Below are 20,195 nucleotides of genomic sequence, written 5' to 3'. Positions count from 1 at the left end.
CCTGTGTGTCATTTGTGAGTAAAGATGCATCCTTATTCAAGTCCCTGTTCACCAAGTCACTCCTTCAGGTTTTCCAGCTGAGGATCTAAACATCATGGAGCAGAGACAAGCTGTCCCTGCCATTCTCTGTCCAACTTTCTGAGTCACAGAATCCATGAGCATAACAAAATGGTTGTTACTTTACACCACTAGGTTTGGGGTGGTTTGTTATGCAGCAACAGAGCCAGAACAGCTGCTCGCTTAATAACTGCAGTATTAAAATAGTATTACTTTTTGTGCAGAAACTAAGATTCATCTCCCTACTTACACCTCTTTTTTTTCTTTCTTTCTTTTTTTTTTTTGTCTTTTTCGTGACCAGCACTCAGCCAGTGAGTGCACCGGCCATTCCTATATAGGATCCGAACCCGCGGCGGGAGCGTCGCTGCGCTCCCAGCACTGCACTCTCCTGAGTGTGCCACGGGCTTGGCCCCTTACACCTCTATTTGAACGTCCACAATAATTATTTCTGAATATAAAATTAATGGCCTTCACAATCATTGTTAATCATGGTGGTGTTTTTTCTTATGGAATAACTATTAAGAATGAGTAACTATACATTTCTCCTTCAACTCAACTGTGAGAATACCAGCTTATAAACCACACATGGAGCTTTCTATTCCAAGTTACATCCAGAAGGCTTTTCTATATTTGAAAATTATTGAGATATAAATACTAAATATGAATGCGAAAGCTTGCTTGTGTCCCTGATATGGTTACATTAATTGCATAAGATGGATCAAATACTTTTGACTTAGAGATGCACAGCAATGACACAGAAGTAAAAGTTTTAATATTTCAGCCTTTCTGAACAGAACTGTGGTTACTAGAAGTGAGAAAGGGGGAGAAGACTGGGGTAGTGAGAAATTGGTTAAAAGACACAAAATAGCTAGTTAGGAAAAATAACTTCTATTGGCTGGTTAATAGACACAAAAGAGCTAGTTAGGAAAAATAACCTACTGATTTACAGTTGAGCTAGGCAGCTATAATTAACATTAATGTACTGCATGTTATCAAATGGCTAGAAGAGATCGAATGTCTTCAACACAATGAGATGATTCCATTTTTGTAATGATGAATATGCTAATTATCCTGATTTGATCATCACAGACTATAGTTATTGATATTCAACTCTGTACCCTACAAATGTGTATAATCAATTACTTTTCAATAAAAAAACAAATTCAGCCTTTCTGAAGACCAAGACCCCAGCTGAACTTCAAAGTGACCTTGTAATTGTTATTATTTTTCTAATATCTTCATGTCTCCTTGGGGTGGGTGGCAAGGTTGGTGGGGAGCAGGAGGAGAAACTGAGGCTCACTGATCCCTGGCATACAAAAGAAACCGGCAAATGGCTGAGTCACAATCCGCCTAATCCCTCCACTTCTCTGAGAGAGCAATAAAGCTGGTGGAGCCCAGAATGGCCCCCGGTTTCTATTTTCCCAGCTGCCTACTGGCTTTTAATGCCCAAGTTTCTGCCAGGTCCCTTAGAATAGGGCCACATCCCCTCAGAACCTCCAGAACAGGGCCAAACTCTGTTCAGGTCCCCCTGCTCAGACTCCTCCCTTGCCTGGGCAAGCTGTGCCCCCTCAGATCCTCCAGGACGTGGCCACATCTGTTCAGAACCCCCAGGGTGGGCCACGTTCTCTTACCGTCCCCAAACAGCATGAAATACATGTACAGTACATTTTTCAGCTAATTACAAAGGAAAATTTACAGTCATCTCCTGTAACTCAATACATTTCTAACAAAGCAACGTGTGGGTCAAGTCTCTAATTACATCCCAAAAACCATGGGTAGGATGGCCACATGCAGACATCTGAAAAAACTGGCTGTAGGGCTGGGGGGCGCCTGACCAACAAAGTGGTGGCACGGATCAACCTTGCTAAGGGTTTGAGGGATCAGTGAGTGATGCTGGGACGATTTTCTAAATGGATAGTTTGTTAGTTGTTTAAAGGCACTTTCCTGGATCTATTTACATTTTAGGAAATTGCTTGGGAGGTTGCTGTTGATGGGTGATGCATTATAATTTTTATCATGTAAGGTCATGGGAAACAGGCGCCAGTGAGCCCCCTTCTCCCCCCTCCCTCCAGAGCAGCTAGTTTTCAGCAACAGGTTACCAATGCCGAGACACCAGGCAAGAAACACCTTCATTTCTCACAGCGTAGGGGCAGCAGTGCCCCCTGGTGGCCACGAAGATCTGCAGAAGCTCTAGAGAAGGGGAGCACGGCTTTCCCGGGAGAAGCTGGAACCCAGCCCCCAGCTTAGATGCAGGAAAGGGTGAAAAGGGTGAGGGTCTCAGGCTGTGCTCTCAGGGCTTTGCTCCTGTCTCTATCCTGTAGGGCCCTGTTTTCTGTGTTGGCTCAATGTAGATGTCTTTTTTGCTCACTGGGCATCTATGTCCACTTTTTCTGGAAACAGCACCCCATTTTCCTTTTGGAAATCTCCCACATTCAGATGTCATGTAGTTGTTGAAGGTCTAGCCCCTCATCTCCACCTTGTACATCAGGTGCACTGTGATTTGATGAGGGATGAGCACATGACCCAAATCTGCCCAATGAGAGCTGGGCCTGGGAATTTTTTTGCTGGAGCTGTTGGGCGAAAAAATCTTCGTTCCACTGGGGCTGCAGCTGATACATGGCATATAAGCCTGGAGTTTTTATGAAGCAGGTGGCGGCTGCAGCTCTGTCTTTACTTGTAGGGAGGCTGCTTAAAAATGAAGCTGACAGAGAGTAAAGCAGATTTGAGAGAGCATCTGGATCCAGCAGTACCTGAAACCACTATGTTCCAGGGCATTTCCTGTTAAGTGAACCAATTAAAATCTTTTCTCTTAAGCCAGTGGGAATTGGGGTATCACACTCCCTACCTGATTTGTGCTAGGCCCTAATTCCTTTCTTCCCTCCCCCAGAAATGTCATCATTGCTGCTTATATTTGCAAACTCAGAGGCCACATTAATCAAAACCATCTTTATTATTTAAAGAGCATCCTGTCATCAGGGGCACCTAAAGAGGAGTCCCCAGACAGCAGAACAATATTTACATGGGGGTTGGAGGGTGAGGCTCAGGTGGTCCCAGGGCTGAGTGGGCCAGCCACTGTGGAAGAGAGGACCCTGGAGGGAGGGTATCCTTGGACCTGTGGACTGGTCCCAAGAAGAAAAATGTTCCATCCAAGGCCCCGCATGGATCTCACCATGTGGGGTTAGAGCCACCTAGATCCACTCGGGCCCTGGAGGCGTGTGCAGCGAGGAGAAGCCACAGGTCAGAGCTGGGTCACCATGCCGCTGGCTTCGGAGTGAGTCTGGGAAAAGACAACTGGGGGCTTCCGAGGTCTGAGAAGCTTCCGCCAAAATCCTGCAACTAGCCTTCCCTCCCCAGAAGCACTTTGAAATCCATCATTCCCTAGGGTGCCCTCTTCTTGGCCTGAGCACAGGTTTCCTAAGAAAAATCTGTCTCCTTTCTCCCATCTGAGCCCCACACATTCCCACCCCAGCTCCCATCTGTGCACAACTTTCACCTTTATGGCCTGGAAGATCCACTCCCGGAAGTCACTGACTTTGGTGTAGACGCCTGGCTTCTGGGCCATGGCACAGCCAGTGCCCCAGCTCACGATGCCACATAGCCGCCAACGTGTTGTCCGAGAGATGCTGTCCTCACACACAAAGGGACCACCACTGTCACCCTGTTAGGGGAAAGAGAGGCCTGGCTGGAGGCCAAAATGGCTGGCCAGGAGACCCTCTCAGATGACCATGAGCTGTGGTCAAAGAGCCATCTGGCCCTGAAGTAGGGACCACCCATTGCCCTATGTCTCCATCCCTGGGGTGGCAGGGGCTGGGGGCCGCCCCACGCAGTCCCTTACCTGGCAAGCGTCAATGCCACCCTCAGCATAGCCAGCACAGAACATCTTGGGCTTGATCTGGTTCCCATAGAAGTCAGGGCCATTGCAGACATCATTGCTGATTATGGGGACTCGGGCCTCCTGGAGTGTCCCAGCCTGTTGACCTGGGAGTGTGGGCAAAGCTGGCTGGAGCTGGGGAGCATGCACACCCCCCTGGTGCCCACCCACACCCTTCGGGTTCCCTACAACCCAGGGTCAAGAGCCATTCAACCAGCCAGACTGTCCTTCCCCAGCCCCATTCAGAGTCTCCCTAATGGTGGTGTCACAGGCAGAGGACGGGACTGACCGTAGTACTGCGTGTTGCCCCAGCCAGTCACGGTACAGATCTTGCCATCCAGCAGGTCCTGGCCGGCGGCTGGGAGGCACACAGGCTGGATGTATTCTGTGAGAGAGGTCACACCGGTCTATTCCTTGCTGGTCTGCTCCAGCTGGTACAAACCTCTGTCCAGCAGCCTCCACATGCCCCACACCCTTTCCTCTGTCCTTTTATAACCACCATGACAGAAGTTGCCATTTACCAAGAGCTTACTATCTGCCAGGTGTCTTCCTGTATCACCTTCTTTAATCTCTCATCAGCCCAGGGAGATAGAGTCTCCTACTACCCCACTCTACCGGGGCGGGGGGGGGGGGGTGAGACCAACTCACTTGTCCAAAGTTTCATAGTGAGTCAATGGCGGAGCCAGAATTTGAACCCAGGTTGGCCCAATTCGCAAACCTGCGTTCTTAACCATGGCCTCAGGACTACCCCCAGCCTAAAGGGTGCCTTTGTGAGAAATAGAAAAAGACACCCCTATCTTGAAACACTTGACTTCCACCTGTCAGAAAATCATAATAATAAATACACAGGTGTATATTGAGAATGGCACCCCCAAGATGTGGTGTGCTTGTGCAGTGCACAACCCAAGCAACAGTCCTGGTAGGCCTGCCTGCTGCCTGCTGGTGACTTCACCTTCCTGAGCCTCAGAGCTCGCAGCTGTAAAATGGAAATAATAATCATTTCCCCACAGAGGCTGTAGTGAGAAATTGGTGAAACACTGAGCAGCATGCCTGGCAAACTGCTCATATAACTAGTAATAATAATGAGCAAAAAATAGCGATAACTGCTAACGTGTACTGAGTGAGTGTTCACTACATGCTGGCACTTCTCTAAGCTCTTTACTTATATCAATGCTTTTAATTTTCCCAACCCTAGGAAGCCATCTTACAGACAAAGGAAACTGAGGCATGGTGAGGCAAAGCCACATGCCCATGCTGTTACCCCCTCGACCACATATCTTAAACTCATGCCGCTCCTGCCCCATCCACCTGGGTCCCCATCAACACGTCCTTACTTCAATAACCCCCTTCTCATTCTTTTTGGTAAGGAGAAGGGTTTGTTTTGTTTTAAAGAAAAAATGTACATCACTCCCTTCAATGGAAAACCAATATCACAGGTCATGAAAAAAAATAACCATAAAAATAACTATAGCACAAACCACAAAATGCAACTAAATTCCCTGGCAGCATAACTTGGGTGTTACAAGCACAGATTCCAGGCCAGTCGGCCAGGTCTCAAACCTTTGCCATTTGCCAGCTGTGGGAATTTGGGGCATTATTGACCTTCTCTGTGTTGGGACCTTTCCTCATAAGGGAAAAGAGAATCTTAAGAGAGCCCCCATCGCAAGGATGCTGAGAACTAAATAGTTCCTACCTGGGACATGCCTTGAACAGTGCCTGGCACCCAGGGGCAGCGTGCATGCTGGTGTTCATCATCATTATTACTATTCTATTATCTTACTGTATTATTTAGGTTTACCATCATCACTATTATTTCATTTTCATCATCACCACCCTTATTTGTTATTATTACATCATGGCCTGCTGAAAGCCGGAGCCCAAAGACCACTCTTAATCCAAAAGGGAGGTGAGCGTGCTGAAGAGTTAAGAACACATTGGTACCCAACTGAGTCTTTCTCACTGAGACCAAGGAAGAGTCCAGGGAATTGCAGACGGAATAACTCCCAACTTTTTTCTAACTTATTCATTCCTGTATTTTTTAAAGTTTTTCATTTAATTATTTTTTTGGTAACAGCTTTATTGAGCTATAATTCACATACCATACAACTCACCCACTTAAACTGCACAAGTCAATGGCTTTTAGTACATTGACAGACACGTGCAACCATCACTACAATCAATTTTAGAACATTTTGTCAAACCAGAAAGAAACCTTGCACCCTTTACCAAATCGCCTCCTAATTTCCTCGTCCCCACCCCCATGCTAGCCCCACCCCAACCTCCTACCCCTGGCAACTATTAATCTACTTTCTATCACTACAGATTTGCTTATTCTGGACATTTCACATAAATGAAATCATACAATATGCGGCCTTTGTGTCTGGCTTCTTTCCCTTTGCATAATGTTTCCAAGGTTCATCCATGTTGTAGCATGAATCAGTACTTCATTCCTTTTTGTGGCCAAATATTATTCCATTGTATGGATATACCACATTTTGTTTCTCCATCTGTCAAACGATACACTTTTGGGTTGTATCCTTCTTTTGGCTATTATGAATAATGCTGTTATGAACATTTGCATTCAAGTCTTTGTGTGGATGTCTGTTTCATTTCTCTTGGGTGTATACCTAGGAGTGCAATTGCTGGATCAAATAGTAACTTTATGTTTAACTTTTTGAGGAACTGCCAGACAGTTTTCCAAAGTGGCTGCACCAATCATTCATAGTTAATGCCCAGTCTGTGTCCCCTCAAGATCATTCCCTTTGTCAGCATGGATACCTAATTCCTAAATTTATTCTCCTATGCCCTAGCCCCCTCCTCGGTCCTCCCACCCTCTGGAGTTCTCAAGCCAAGGCTCAGCTCCCAGACTTACCTGTGAGGGGCAGGGGACTGGCAAGATGGACCAGGGCGATATCGTTGCTGTTCTCCTCACTGTTGGGGTCCCAAAAGGGAAGGTAGCCCCCGTGATAGACCACTGCCTGCACCCCCAGCTGCAAGCCGTGGGGTGAGGCCTGGGCTACAGCACCGGCAAACACTCGCCATCGGGACAGGACCCGATTCCGCCTGCCAGGGAATGGGGGTAGGGTGACAGCCCGCCTGGGCACAGCCTCCCTCACCTCCACGTCCCTGCCTCCCCCACATCAGCGTTATGGGTGACACTCACTCAGGGAAGCAGTGAGCAGCTGTCAATACCCAGTCTCCAGAGAGGAGTGACCCCCCACAGAGGTGTGCTCCATCGTAGCGAAGACTGACTTGCCATGGCCACCTGCCCAGGCTGGCATCCTGGCCTCCCACGATGCGATCTACAGGCAGCTTCCTGCGGCCACAGTCTGTGGGAGAGGGGGCAGTCAGGGACTGTGGAAGGGGAATGGAATCCAGGCCGCCAGAGCCCAGATTTGGTCCTGCCCTAGGGGATCTGAGAGGACATGGCCCTACCTGGGCAGTTTGAAGGGACATGACCCTGTCCTGTTGGGTCTGAGGGGTCATAGTCTCATTCTTGGGGGACTTAAGGGGACATGGCCCTATCCTGGGGAGAGTCTGAGTGGAAATGCACCCCCTGGGGGTCCAAAGGAGAGGATTCTGAGTTTCAGGGTCTCACCTTGGCAAATGGTAGCCAAGAAACGGCCCCTGGGACAGTCACTGTGGAAGAGAAAGGGAAGGAGACACAGAGAGAAACAAAATATAGAGACCAATGAAGACAGATGAAACGAAAGTAGGGAGGGCGGCTGTGGGGGGCCTTGGGGGCTGTGGGGGCCCAGGCATTGCCCCCACCCGTGCGCTGCCCTCCTCACCACACGGAGATGACCTCTAGCAGCCTCTGGGCATGGGGCAGCCTCCCCTCGTCCACGCAGAAGAAGCCCGATGTGCCATTGGCACCTGCCGTCCGCACGTCCAGCTCGGAATGGGCCAGTGCCCTGGGCAGGGCAGGGGTCAGGCCTGCTCCTCCCACCCCTCCCAGCACCCCCCCCAAGGGTGCCCCAGTACCTGAGAAAGCCCATCTCCTCACAGCTGAGTCCGGCCACCCTGGCGTTGGAGCGTGAGGAGCACAGTAGCCGCCACGTCCCTTCCGTCTTGTCAAAAACCATGAGCCGTGCGTCTGCTGAGCTGACCTGCACTGCAGGGCCACAGGGCCAGGGGCCGCCTGGGTCCCACATCCAGGCTCCTGTCTTGCCTCCCTAGCCCAAGCTCTTCCTTCCTGTTCTGTGGCCATGTGGTTTTGGTCTTTAAACCCAGCAGGACCCACCAGTGCTCCCTCTCCCACATTTGTGACTGAGTCTGGAAGTCATGTGACCCAATCAGACCAATGAACAGCAGCCCTGGGACTTTGGCTGGCCCTGTAGGAACCAGAGAACCTCTCTTTCCACTGGGACTCCTAAGCTGCATGCTCATGTGCTGTACATCTGGAACTTGCCTTGGACATCTGGGAAGAGGGAAACTGTTTCAACTGAATTCCCAAGAGAATGGCATGTGAGGCTGGATCGGTTGGGGGCCATCTTTGCCCACTTGAGAGGAGAATAATCTAACATGGAGGAATGCCAGGAGGTTTCTAACATTTTTAAAGCCCCTCAATGCAGCCAGGCTTGAAGAATCTTCAGAATTGTTAAGTGAGTTAATAATTTCCCTGTTTGTTCAGCCAGTCTCTTAAGTTTTTCTTTTTGTCTTCTATAGCCTGAAGACCTTTGACTAATATACCAGATTGCCAAATCTTTAAATAGATCTCTTATATTCCTGTTCTGTGGCCATGTGATTTTGAAAGAAAGACAGAGATACAAAGAAAAGAAGGAAGGAAGGAAGGATAATTATTCTGCAGGACTTGTCAGAGCCTTGAATATGCTAACATGAATATTTCTCCAAGCAGAGGATGTCATATTCATTCATTCACTCAGCAAGCATGACTGAACACATACTCCATGTCCACTGTGGGGTGATGCTGGGGACAAAGATGACCGAGACAGCCATGAGCTCTGCTCTCGCCAAGCCAAAGTCTAGGGGGTGGGGAGACAGTCAGCAATAAAAAAGTCACCCAATCAAACACATCATTACAAACTGTGAAGTGAGGCAGGGCTGAGATATACAGGAAGGCTAGAGACAGCTCATGGGAGATTTTTCATGTCTGGGGCTGGTTGGAGGGGTGTTTGTGTTGAGAACTCATGCTCCCCGTAGCCTTTCTGTCTGATCCCCACATGCAGTCAGAGGAGCCCTGTTAACACCTAAATCAGGTCACAGCCCTTAGGCGTATTTATTTGTATTTACCAAACACTTTGTACATGCCAGGCTCTATTTTAGGCAATGAACAAATCGCCACAGCAATGAACAAATCCAACAAAAACCCCTGTCCCTGTGGAGCTCAAAGCCCAGTAGGTGAGATGTATAATGCAGAAGACAAATGAGTAAAATATATCATGTGTCACAAGATAAGAAAGGCCCATGGAGAAAAATAAAGCTTGACAGAGGGAAGGCAGTGCTGGTGTGGGGACTGAGGTCACACTTCTCCGTAGGAGGGCAGGGAAAGCCTCGCTCAGAAGGTGGTATGTGAACAGAGACTGCAGGAGGTGGGAAAGAGGCGTGAAGACACGTGGGGGAACTGCGGAGATCCCCAGGCTGGGAGCGTGGTGTGTGAGATCAGCAAGGAAGCCGGAGCAGAGTGAGCCAGGGGAGGATGAGGTGGGGATAGAAAAGGTCAACATTAGGACTTTGCTTTTACCTGGAATGAGGTGCAGCCAGGAGGGTCCCAACCTGACTCAGGTGTTCACAGGCTCCCCCTGGCTGCAGGTGGGAGCAGACTGTGGGGGCAGGGAGGGGAACAGGAGACCAGGGAGGAGGCTGCTGGGATGTTCAGGCAGGAAGGATGGAGGCTGGGCCGGGGCGGGGGCAGCGGAGCAGGGAGAAGAGTTTAGATTGTGGATAGATGCTGGAGGTGGAGACGACAGGGTTTGTGACAGATTGGATGTGGGTGTGAAGGAAAGAGAGGGGTCAAGGACAATCTCGAGGTGTTTGTCCTGAGCCTCTAGAGGAACTGTATTGACTGAGATGGGGAAGGCAGGGAGGGGGCAGGTTTGGGGAGAGGTCCTCTGTGAACCTCTTTGTCCTTTTTTCGCAAGCCTCCTGCATGGCCTGTGTTCTGAGAGTGCATTCTGGGAAACTGAGGCTGGTGAACACTTGCTTTTGCACCCTCTTAGGAGGAATCTGGTGAGGCTACACCAAAGCTGAACAGTCTTCCTGAAGCCCTGAGGTCTGGACAAGGGGAGGCAGGACTTCCAGGGAGAAGCCTGCCCTGATGAGGACCTACTGTGTGGCCCACCATCAACCAATCCCTCGCCACACGCCCCAGGGGCCACAAACGTCATCCCTGTTTTCCAGATGGGGAAGCTGAAGCTTGGGGAGGGGGGTGACTTGCCCAGCATCACTGAGAGGCAGAGAGAGAGGATTTGAAACCAGGCCCGAATGCCTCCACACTCCAAGATTTTGATGTTGCCCTAGGCAGTCTCTCAACTGACTTCCCCTCCTGAGGGTTAAACAATAGCACATTAAGAATAACACTGCCTACGTTTCCTGGGGGATGTCAGTGGGCTGGCCCCACCTTATGTGTCATATCTGGGTGGTTCTTTGAATTCTACAGCTATCTTGGGAAGTAGAGACCATTTCTATGCCCATCTTACAGATGGGGAAACTGAGCCTTGGAGTGATATAGTTGTCCAGGGGCACAGAGCTAACAACTGTCAAAGTCAGGATTTGAACCCAGACCTGCCGACCTACATACCCTCTGCTCCTTCTTTGGGTCTCACGTGGACACGTGCCTGTTCTCCACTTCGGGTGCACTCATCCATGGCTAGGACTGAAAAGCTACCTGGCTGGTTGGCCTTAATTATGGCCTCCTGCTCCAGGGTGGGGGCAGGGGACACCTAGCACCTTTGTAGGGTGGTGCCCACCACCCCCTGAGTTCCAAGACCAAGCCTTGGGGTTTGGAACAGCAACTCAGGGTGGGTGTGGTAGAGTCTTATTTTAAAATGCTCCTAACTGCTCCAGAGATGGGATTTCCAGAAAGTATGGGGTTTGGGGAGAAAAAATTACTTTATGGATGTGTGTTGGGGAATGGTGGGGAGAGAACATCAAATGCTTCCTCCAACTATTTTCAAAGCCACACGCTATGCCACTGTTTCTCACTTTTAAATTCTTTATTCTTGTCTGTATTATTTTAAGCAAAGCAAAAAGTATGTTCTGGGTCACCTGGTGTGCTTACCAAATTGTCTGATATATTTAGAGGTGTGAAAATCCCAGAAAAACAAAGTGGAGATAGAGCTTTGGGGGTTTTGTTTGTTTCCTAATTGCCCAGTGTTTCTGAAATGCCCAAGTACAACTGAAGGGCAAGGGCGCCAGCGTTGGCCGGGGCCAGGTCCGGATCGTGCCCCAATCGCTTTCCAGCTGGAGGCCCAGGGCAGCCTTGGTGGTTTGTCTTTGGGTTTATTCATTAAGCAAAAATTTCCTGAGCGCCTACTATGTGTTGGGCACTGTCTGATCAGTAAACAAAATGTCCCTGCTCTCCTGGAATTCACCAGGAGTAAATAACTGTGAGTGTGAGGAGGGTTTTACCAGGGGCAGCAGGATGGCCATGGGGTGGGAGGGACATGGAGTCTGGGGGTCCAGGAAGGCCTTGCTCAAGAAAGTTAAAGCCTAAAGGATAAGAAACAGAAGTCACTGTTTATTGCATTGGCTAAGAGCCAGGCACTGAACAGATAGTTATCTCTTCTAATTCTCACTTGATTCTCCTCACCCCCATCTCACAGACAAGAAAACTGAGGCTCAGAGAGGGTCAGGACTGGTGGGAGGCCCTACAGCTCAGAGGTGACAGTGCACAATGGAAACCTGCCTCAAGGCATGAGTTGGAGAGAAGGAGGTGAGTCAGGACTTTGGTGCAAGGAGGAATGGATCATTCACGGGAGTGAGAGCACCTGTGGACTGTAGCCCAGACAGCACCAGCAGCAAGTGTGCGGTGGGGGTGGAGAGGGGCCTACACCTAGGAGCCTTGGAGCCTGTGAGGGGTTGGGGTTTTATCCTGACAGCATGCGGAGCCATGGGGAGCTTTCAGCAGGGGTGCAATCCCTTTGTTCTGCCACTATCCAACGTTTACTTCACAGGGCCTCAGTTTCCCCCATCTGCAAAATGAGGGTGATAATAACAGCCCCAACTTCAAAGTGCTGTTGGGTAAAGGCTGCAGCCAGGCCTGGCATGTGTCAGCCTTCACTATGGCAACTAATTCAGCTGTTTCTTGACAAACAACAGAGTGTAGTAATTATATACAACTACCACCCGGTTCAAATCCCAGCCCTGCCACTTACTAGCTCTGTGACCTGGGGCAAGTCACTTGAGCTTTCTGTGCCTCAGCTTCCCCATATGAAAACAGGCTGTTGTGAAAGTTTAACGAATTGAGACCATGAAGCCCTGAGGCCTGTGCCTGGCACATTTAAATGCTAAGTACTGGCTTTGACAGTTAACACAGATGTTGGCTTTTCATGTCTGGATTTTCATTGCTTCTCCTAGTGTGAGCTCAGTCCTTTATGGAATCAGATGAGGCTCATGTGCATGAAAAATATAGCTTACCATGCAACTTCCCCTTTCTTCCTGCTGCCCTGGGTCACAAAACGGCAGCTTGGAGTTTGTATTTGGGAAGATTCATTCATTCGTCCCACAATTAATTTCTGCACTTATTTATTTGTGTGGCCATTCATTCCCACATGCTTACAGACACATCTATAACAGGCAAGTCCAAGAGCAATTCCTGGCCCCATTTGCATGTCCTCTCTGCTCCTCACTTTCCACATCTGTAAAATGGGGCTAATAATAGCAACCACCTTCTAGGAGAGCTAGAAAGTTCTCCTGAATTCCTTCTGTGCCTCTCGAATATGTTTTGACCAGGTTCCACAGTAAAAAACACATTTTTACATCATGATGTAGACCATAGGAGATCTGTGGTCTGGAGCAGACCTCCACATTGCTCTGAGCCTCAGTTTCCCCATCTGCAAAATGGGAAGAATAGCAGTCCCACCCTCACAGGGTTGCAGCAAGGATGCAGTGGAATTGTGTGTGTATGAATACATAAAAACAAAACAAAAATTAACGAAACTTGTTCTTATTGAAAGAGATGCACTCTGATATTTTCTAATCTAATTTGTTTCATACTTTTAAAGAAATGTAGTTTCAACTCACTAATTTGGTTTCATGATGCACTACTGGATAACACATTTGGAGTCTGAAACACACTGGGTTAGACATGCGAAGTGCTTAGAATAGTGCCTGGTACATACCAGGCACTCAACACAAGTGCTCTATTATTTTCTCATTTCTGCATGCATTTGTACTTTCATTCAAAATATACTTTCACTGAGTTCCCACCAGACACAGGTTTCCTCCAAGACTCCCAGGGCGTCCCAGCCTGTTTTACTCACCTGGATACAGTGGCTCCTGCTCACTCCTGAGTAGAACAGTCACTGCAGAGAAGGTAGGTGTGAGGCAGGCAGTCTGGGGGCCTCAGGGGCCAGGGGAGGCTAGAGGCACAGGGACCACTCTCACCAATGGCCCAGGATGCCACCCCGATGCCTGTCAAGAGCAGCAGGGTCCCTGCAGTGAGAGCTGCCACCTTGGGTCCGGAGCAGCATGGTACAGCCCGGCCACCTGCAACAGACACCATGCTGGGGCCACTGCCAGGCCTGTCCTCATTGCAGCAGGAGCTAGGCACTGGGCCAGCTCTGCCCTGCCCCCTAGAGCTAACTTATGCCTGAGCCTGTGTGTCCTGGGCCCAGTGTCCTGGGGCTGAGCAATTGGCAGGGCTGTTGCTCCCCTTCTGCGTGGACAACCAGGTGTCCAGCTCCCCAAGATTCCAGCTGAGAAGGAGCAGTGCTGAGCCAGCTGCCACCCTCCCTGCCTTTGTCCCAGAACTTTACTGGCATTTATGGGACTCTACCTCCTCCATGACGTCATACTTTTATATTTCCCTCATCGCTGTGTGCTCTTTTTGGACTCTCACTTTTGCTAATTTTTGCTGAGCTTCTTGGAGCCTCTTGGGGACTGTGACCCCTGACCATTGCCCTGTTGGCAGCTCTCTTCCCTGCCATTGGGCACTTTCTCACTGCCTCATTTCTTTCTGTTTTTCTGGACTGTCCCTGGGTACCCCTCAAACCACTGAGGTGACCTTGAGCAGGTGGCATCATCTCTTTGAGCCTCAGCTTTCTCATCTATTTGTTTGTTTTTGTTTTTTTGGTGGCCGGCCAGTTCAGGGATCCAAACCCATGACCTTGGTGTTGTAAGGCTGTGCTCTAACCAGCTGGGCTCACCAGCCAGCACTAGCTTTCTCGTCTATTAAATGGGCATCCACCTAGCACCCACTTCTAAAAATAATACCTTACAGTTCTTTTAAATAATAATAGCCAAACTCTTACTGATGTTTACTATGTGCCAACCACTGCTCTAAATGCATTAATTCCTTCAGTCCTTATCTCAATTCCATATTATGATTCTCATTCTTCAGATGGCTCAGAGAAGTGGAGTCACATGCCCAAGGTGACTCAGCTTGGAAGAGGCAAAGCCAAGTCCAGAACCCTGGGCAGACTCAGTGTAGGTCCCAAGTGCATAACTGTGAAGCCATACCACCTCTCACTGTGCCACAGTGCCTAGCATGTGGCACGTTCTCCATAAATGCTGCATAAATCATTAGAGCTGGTCCTGGGCAACTCCCTTCGCTTCTCTGAGCCTCAGTTTCTTCATCAGTAGAACAGAGCTGTATTCATTTACTGTCCTACTGAGCATCTGCTGTGGACCCGGTACCATTCTAGGCTCTGGGAACACACCGCAGAACAAGACAGAGAAGACCGTAGCTCTCATTCTCACACGTGTAGGCAGGGAATGGGGGACAACAAGTAAACAAGTAAATGAACCTGATCATTTCCAGATTGTGGCAAAGGCTATAAAAAAACAGCGCAGCTGGGGGCAGCAGAGGGGGCTTCTAAAGGGGGATCAGGGAGGGCATCCCCAAGAAGAGACTTTTGAGCTGAGAGCTGAAGTGTGAGGTGTCAGCCATGCAAAGACCTCAAGGAGGAGCACTGCAGGCAGAGAGAATGGCACAGGCAAGGGCCTTGAGGCAAGAATGAGCACGATCTGTTAGAGGGTAGAGAGGCCACTGAGGTGGCCAGAAGGGCATGAGCTCGGGGAAGCAGTGGAATCAAGGCTGGGGCCAGCTAGGGAGGCCTGGCAGCCCAGGGAGAGGAGGGATTGTCTTCCCAGTGCCACAGAGGTCCTGGAGGTTAAAGGCCAACAACCCCTTCCCTCGCGACTGTAGGAGGACCAAAGGGAAAAGGCTGCTAAAAGCCTTCAGCTGGGCCTGACTTGGGCTCAACTGCCCTTGGCATCCGCAAAGCGCTCCAAGCACTGCAGGTAGTATGGCTGGTGGGCACAGCGCCAGGCCAGCACCCGGAACAGAGAAGGGAGTGGTCCAGGACCTTCCTGGGATGGCCACTGTCTGGGTGTCTTAAGAATGTGAGAGCTCAGCAGTGCCCATCAAGGTGTGAGAGAACACTCCATTTCTCCAAAGAGGCCCCAGTGGGGCCCCCAACTCTGCCCCCAACCCCTGTCCTGGTTCCAGTGGGAAGTCTTGGCTCCCTGCAGCCATCAGGCTGGTCCTGATCCTTTGTTTTCAGATGCAGCTGCCAGGGCACTAGGCTACGCAGAACCCAGCCTGGAAGCCCTGGTACATCTGGTGGGGCAGGAAGCATCCTCACTCTGGGCCGCCAGTGCGAGCAGCATCCTTCCTGTGTATCTTTGCTGGGACAGGAAGCGTCCTCATTCTGTGTGAGAGGCGGTGTCCTCAACTCCGTGGTCCCGTGGAAACCACAGGGCCTTTTTGCTCAGGAAGCCAGGCCTCCCCCCATCCGCCACCCCAAGACTGTCTGCTCCCTGCTCCTCTGGGTGCCTCCCAGCTGCCCATATTTCCTCACAGGACAGTTATTCTGTCCCCACCATTCAGCTGCAAAGACTCTCACAGGTGACATCTTTGGCTCCTTGTCTCTAAAACTCCACTCAATTGATAGCTATGTGTCTCAGTCCTTATCTTACATGCTTCCAACTTCCTGAATGAAATTCTCTCCTCTTTGGACTTCTGGGACACCATATATACCTGGTTTTTATTCTCTGATGGGGCCACCTCTGTGGACCTTCTACCCACTCCCTAAAATCTGGAGTTCCTAGGGCAGGCCTTGGGCCCTGTGGGATCTGAGGTCCTGTGGGGTCTTAGATGACTTCCCCTGGAATACCCTGGTCCCTTCATACCCACTAGATCCCATACTGGCCTTTATATCTTCCCAAATGTGTTTTTCCTCCCAGGTCCTGGCTTGGAGACCCTCATCCCCAGGACTGTCCCTCGTCTGCAGGAAACTCACACCCCCACCCCCAGCTTGCCAGTTCCACAGCCTGTCAGGCCTCCTAAGTGACTCTCCTGTCTACCTTTCCTTACCCTCCCCAGCCCTGCTTTGTCCAGCCCTATCCAACTGCTGGCGCTCAGTCTCCGCTTCGGGTGCACCCTCTACACGGGAGCCTGGGGACCCTTCCTAAATACTAAATCCAACCTTCTTTACCTAGAGCCCTCTGTGACTCCCCAGTGCTCCCCAGGACAGAGTCTAAAGCCCTCAGCCTGGCATTTCCAGCCCCTCTAGGATAGGAGCGTGGCTTTCAGAGATCTGGGGCTCAACATGTCTCTCCAAATTCCCAGGCAGACATGTGGGTCATTATCAGACACCTGACAGAACTTCCAAAGAGCAACCAAAATCACAGAACTTGTAAAATATGAGGGGTCTTCAAAACAGTCATGGAAAGAATCGTATTATCTTTTAATTTCATTTTTCCGTGAACTTTTCGAAGTACCCTGGTACAAGTCAGACAAGAGAAGCAAAGAATTACCACCAGCGCCATCTTGTGGAGGGACCCAGCATTGCCAAGGAATCAGCCTGCCCCTCACTAGAAACCTTCCCCCAGAGCCTGGTCCGGCTTGTCTAAATCATCTTCCTCCCAGCTCCACTTCCAACTTCACCTCTGGAAATACCCCCCACCTGCTCCCCACTCATCCTTTGAGTTGCGACTCAGATATCACCTCCTGCAATTCCAGGCAGCACCAAGAACCTCGCCCTGGGCACACTCCAACAGCAAGAACAGTAGCACAACACTAGCAGCTGCAGCCGCAGCAATGACTGTCGGATGGCACACTGACCCAGCCCTGTCCTACCCCCGTCCTGCCCTGCGGTTTCCTTAAATACTTGCAGCTGTTAATGAGGAAGCCACCATCACCCCCATCCCCAGTTTACAGAGGAAAGGAGGCCTAAAGAGGTGCAGCCACCAACCCCAGCTCACCCAGCAAGTAAGCACAGCATCAGGACCCTTCGGCATCTGTGTCCAGGTTAGACACTCCCCCTCGGCCCCTGGCCCCGAGAGCGGGACTCCCCTCCAGGCCCATGCCCAAGCTGCCTGGGAAAGCACTGCAGCCCAATCTGCTCCTGCTGTCTCCTGTGTCCAGACCCATCTCTGCCCATCTGGGTACTTTCTGCTTTTCTTCCTTGGTTCATTTACCCCCAGGCCCCAGCCCTGGTGCTTTCTTTCAGTCAGCTCCAGGAAAGAAATCGTCGCAAAGCAGAGAGGCTCTATCGTCCACCTGCTCAGCCAGGGTGGGCCACCAACCCCTGAGTGAATGGGAGCCTGGGTTCACTCTGGACCACAGCTGAATGGTTTGGGGTCTGAGATGTTAACTGTGCCGAGACCCGAGGAGGCCAGAGATTCATACTAATCATTTCCACCCACACACTCAGTGCTTCCTCCCTACCATCGAGTTTAAGTTCACAATGCAAGATATGCACTATTAACACCTCCATTTTACAGATGAAGAAACAGACGCCCAGTGAGAATAAGCTGCTCGCTCTGGGCCACACGGCTAGAAAGTGCTACTGCTTGGGACTGAACCCAGCTAGCCTGGTTCCAGGAAGAAGACAGGGAGTCAGCCCCAGCTGGGGGAAGGTAGGAACGAAAGGCCATCCCTAATCGGACCCCTCCAGCTGGTTCCCAAGTGTGGAAGACGTTGGCACTCAGGGGCTGCTGAGAGCCCTTGAGCGCCAACCACCCCATCGAGTGGCTTCTCTTTGTCATCCCTGGGGTAATTTCTCTGCTGTCTCTCCCCTCTCCATCCACCCAGGCTGAGTCCAAAGTCCTCCCCCTGCTCTTTTGCCCACAGAGTCAGGAGGTGGGAGGAATGTCTGGAATCAGTGGGGGTCCTGGGTCCCTAGGACGCTACGTCTGCCAACCTCTGTCATGACAGCTCCGGTTTACAGCATGTGTCTTATGTGTTGAGGCCATGCTGGTGCCTCGTGTGTTCCATGCTCCCAACCACCTCATGGAGGGAGTAGTAGGATCCATGATTGACCCAGGGCAAAACTGAAGCCCAGAGAATTGATGTCACTTGCACAAGATCACACAGCAAAAAAAAAGCAGAAGCAAATGCAAATACACGTTTGTGTGCTTGACTCCAGAATCTGTGTCCTTAACCACGATAGCTACAGTCTTCCCTACCTCAGCCCAAGGAGAGGACAGGTCCAGGGTTAGCTAAGCCATCACTGGGGGAGAGGGGAAACTGAGGCAAGGCACCAGGAAGGTCATGTGGGGTTACAGGGAGGCAGGTGGTGGCACAGACACACAGAAAATATGGTTAATAGTTAATAAGGTCGAGGAGGCCTCAGAAGGGGTAAGGACGGGTCTGGGAGGGGTGCCCAGAGAGGGGGCTCCGAGGGGGCGGAGATTCGAGAAAAGAGCAGAGGAAGGGGCGCCCGGCAGAGCCAGAGTCGGGGCTGAGGGACAGGGGGACTCACCCTCCTTCTCCGCCATGTCACGGCCTCTTGTTAATGATTCCCCGGCTGACCTCCTGGGCCGGGGCGGGAACTGTGGGGAGATGAACGGGGAGGCAGGGCCTGGGGGAGCCCAGCCCAGCCCAGTCCTGGTGCCCCCAGTCCCAGGCGCCCATCCAGGGAGGCTGGAGGGACTGGGCCTCGGCCAGAGCACGCCGTGATCACGGACGCAGACGGGGCTGGGTTCAAGGATAGGGTCAGTTGTCTGATCCACAGCCAGGGGGACGCTTGGATTTGCAGGGCTGGGGACCCCTATACCTGAGCCTGGGGGAAGAAGGGGCTGAGGATCTGAACTCCTGAGTCCTGGGGAAGGAGGGATTCAGGGGGCCTGGACTCCTGAGTCAGAGGAGTCTGCGGGTGGAGAAGATTGGGGGCCCAATCTCGGAGTCTGAAGGAAGAGTGGGCTGGAACTCCTAAGTCCTTGGGGAGAAGCCAGAGAGTCCACTCTTGGAGTACCTGGGACCCCCTCTATTGAGAGGTGGGCATCAGTTTGGGTGGGGGATGAAGGAACCCGTGTCCTCAGGTTGGAGCTGTGAGTTTGAGGGCCCTGGTCCTTACCCTGGGGTCCGCAAGGTGGGGGCGGAGCTGCGAGGTGGTGCCAGTTTAGGGTCAATCTCCAGGCCTGGACAGGAGCATGGTGGCCCGCAGCAACGGGCTGCCTGGGAGGCAGAGGTGGCGGTGGCGTGGGGCCTGCTAAGCCAGGCTGCCTCACCTGAGGAAGAGGGGGCTGGGCAAGAGGCGTGGGAAGGGGCGGGGAGGGGCTGGACAATGGGATTGGCAGCTCCAGAGGCCACCCGGGTGATAGCGCCGGGCTTGCAGGGGCTGAACCAGGCAGGCCCAGCAGCTGGCCTTGCCTCCAATCTCAGGGGGCCCAGGTGTGCCTGTCTGCAGGGAGGTGGGAACAAGGACCGGCTAGGCCAGCCCGGGCTGAGGGCTGGGGTTGCTTAGAGGACTGAAGGAAGGGGATCCAAACTGGAGGGAATTGGATGGAGGGTCCCAGCTGCCCGAAGCCCATTCTGCCCCTGGCCAGCCCCTGCCCTGCCTCAGCTCAGCTCCTACCCCTTCCAGCTCCCCCTGCCTACTTCCTGAACAAGGCAGTCCCCACCCCCACCCCAGTTCCAGCCCCAGCTCCCACCCCTCCCCTAACTCCTGCCCCAGCCTCTGCTCCTTCCCATGTCCCCAGCCCAGCCCCAGCCCCTGTGTGCCTTTCCCTGCTCGTCCCCTCCAGCCCCCCTCCCCCCAGTTGCTTTCCTACAAGTCACGGGGGACGGTTTGCTTTGGCAGTCTCTCTGCCGCCTGCAGCAGTGACCTCTGGAGCAGAGCAAGTCCTAGATAGGGGG

The 20,195-nt window shown here is 51.5% G+C and overlaps 1 protein-coding gene across 2 annotated transcripts; it reads right to left on the bottom strand.

The window, feature by feature from the left end:
• Positions 1-2,988: 2,988 nt before the first annotated feature.
• On the bottom strand, positions 2,989-19,888 carry HPN (hepsin). Of its 2 annotated transcripts, XM_063110961.1 has the most exons (13): positions 19,414-19,888; positions 18,820-18,889; positions 13,496-13,597; positions 13,372-13,413; positions 7,913-8,042; positions 7,720-7,842; positions 7,527-7,567; positions 7,092-7,257; positions 6,801-6,991; positions 4,218-4,313; positions 3,893-4,035; positions 3,551-3,715; positions 2,989-3,334 (listed from the first exon to the last, which is right to left on the bottom strand). In XM_063110961.1, exons 2-13 carry the CDS (start codon positions 18,833-18,835, stop codon positions 3,296-3,298), a joined length of 1,254 nt encoding a protein of 417 aa, XP_062967031.1. In that variant the 5' UTR covers positions 18,836-18,889; positions 19,414-19,888; the 3' UTR covers positions 2,989-3,295. The 2 variants fall into 2 exon arrangements, with proteins under 2 accessions (XP_062967031.1, XP_062967030.1); XM_063110960.1 differs by lacking the exon at positions 19,414-19,888 and having other exon boundaries at positions 18,820-19,218.
• Between the last annotated feature and the right edge of the window lie 307 nt (positions 19,889-20,195).

This window comes from Cynocephalus volans, chromosome 10 (assembly GCF_027409185.1).
Source record: "Cynocephalus volans isolate mCynVol1 chromosome 10, mCynVol1.pri, whole genome shotgun sequence".
In the NCBI taxonomy this organism is placed as follows: Eukaryota; Metazoa; Chordata; class Mammalia; order Dermoptera; family Cynocephalidae; genus Cynocephalus; species Cynocephalus volans.
The sequence above is the reverse complement of the archived record's forward strand: the minus strand, read 5'-3'. Positions and strand labels throughout refer to the sequence as shown.

What these genes read in the sequence shown, in the direction of transcription:
- HPN (XM_063110961.1), bottom strand. An exon ending in CAGTCCCCTGCCCCTCACAG is followed by an intron (nt 4,314 to 6,800) that starts GTAAGTCTGGGA and finishes CCTCTCTCACAG; the next exon opens with AATACATCCAGCCTGTGTGC. An exon ending in GTGGCATTGACGCTTGCCAG is followed by an intron (nt 3,716 to 3,892) that starts GTAAGGGACTGC and finishes TTCCCCTAACAG; the next exon opens with GGTGACAGTGGTGGTCCCTT.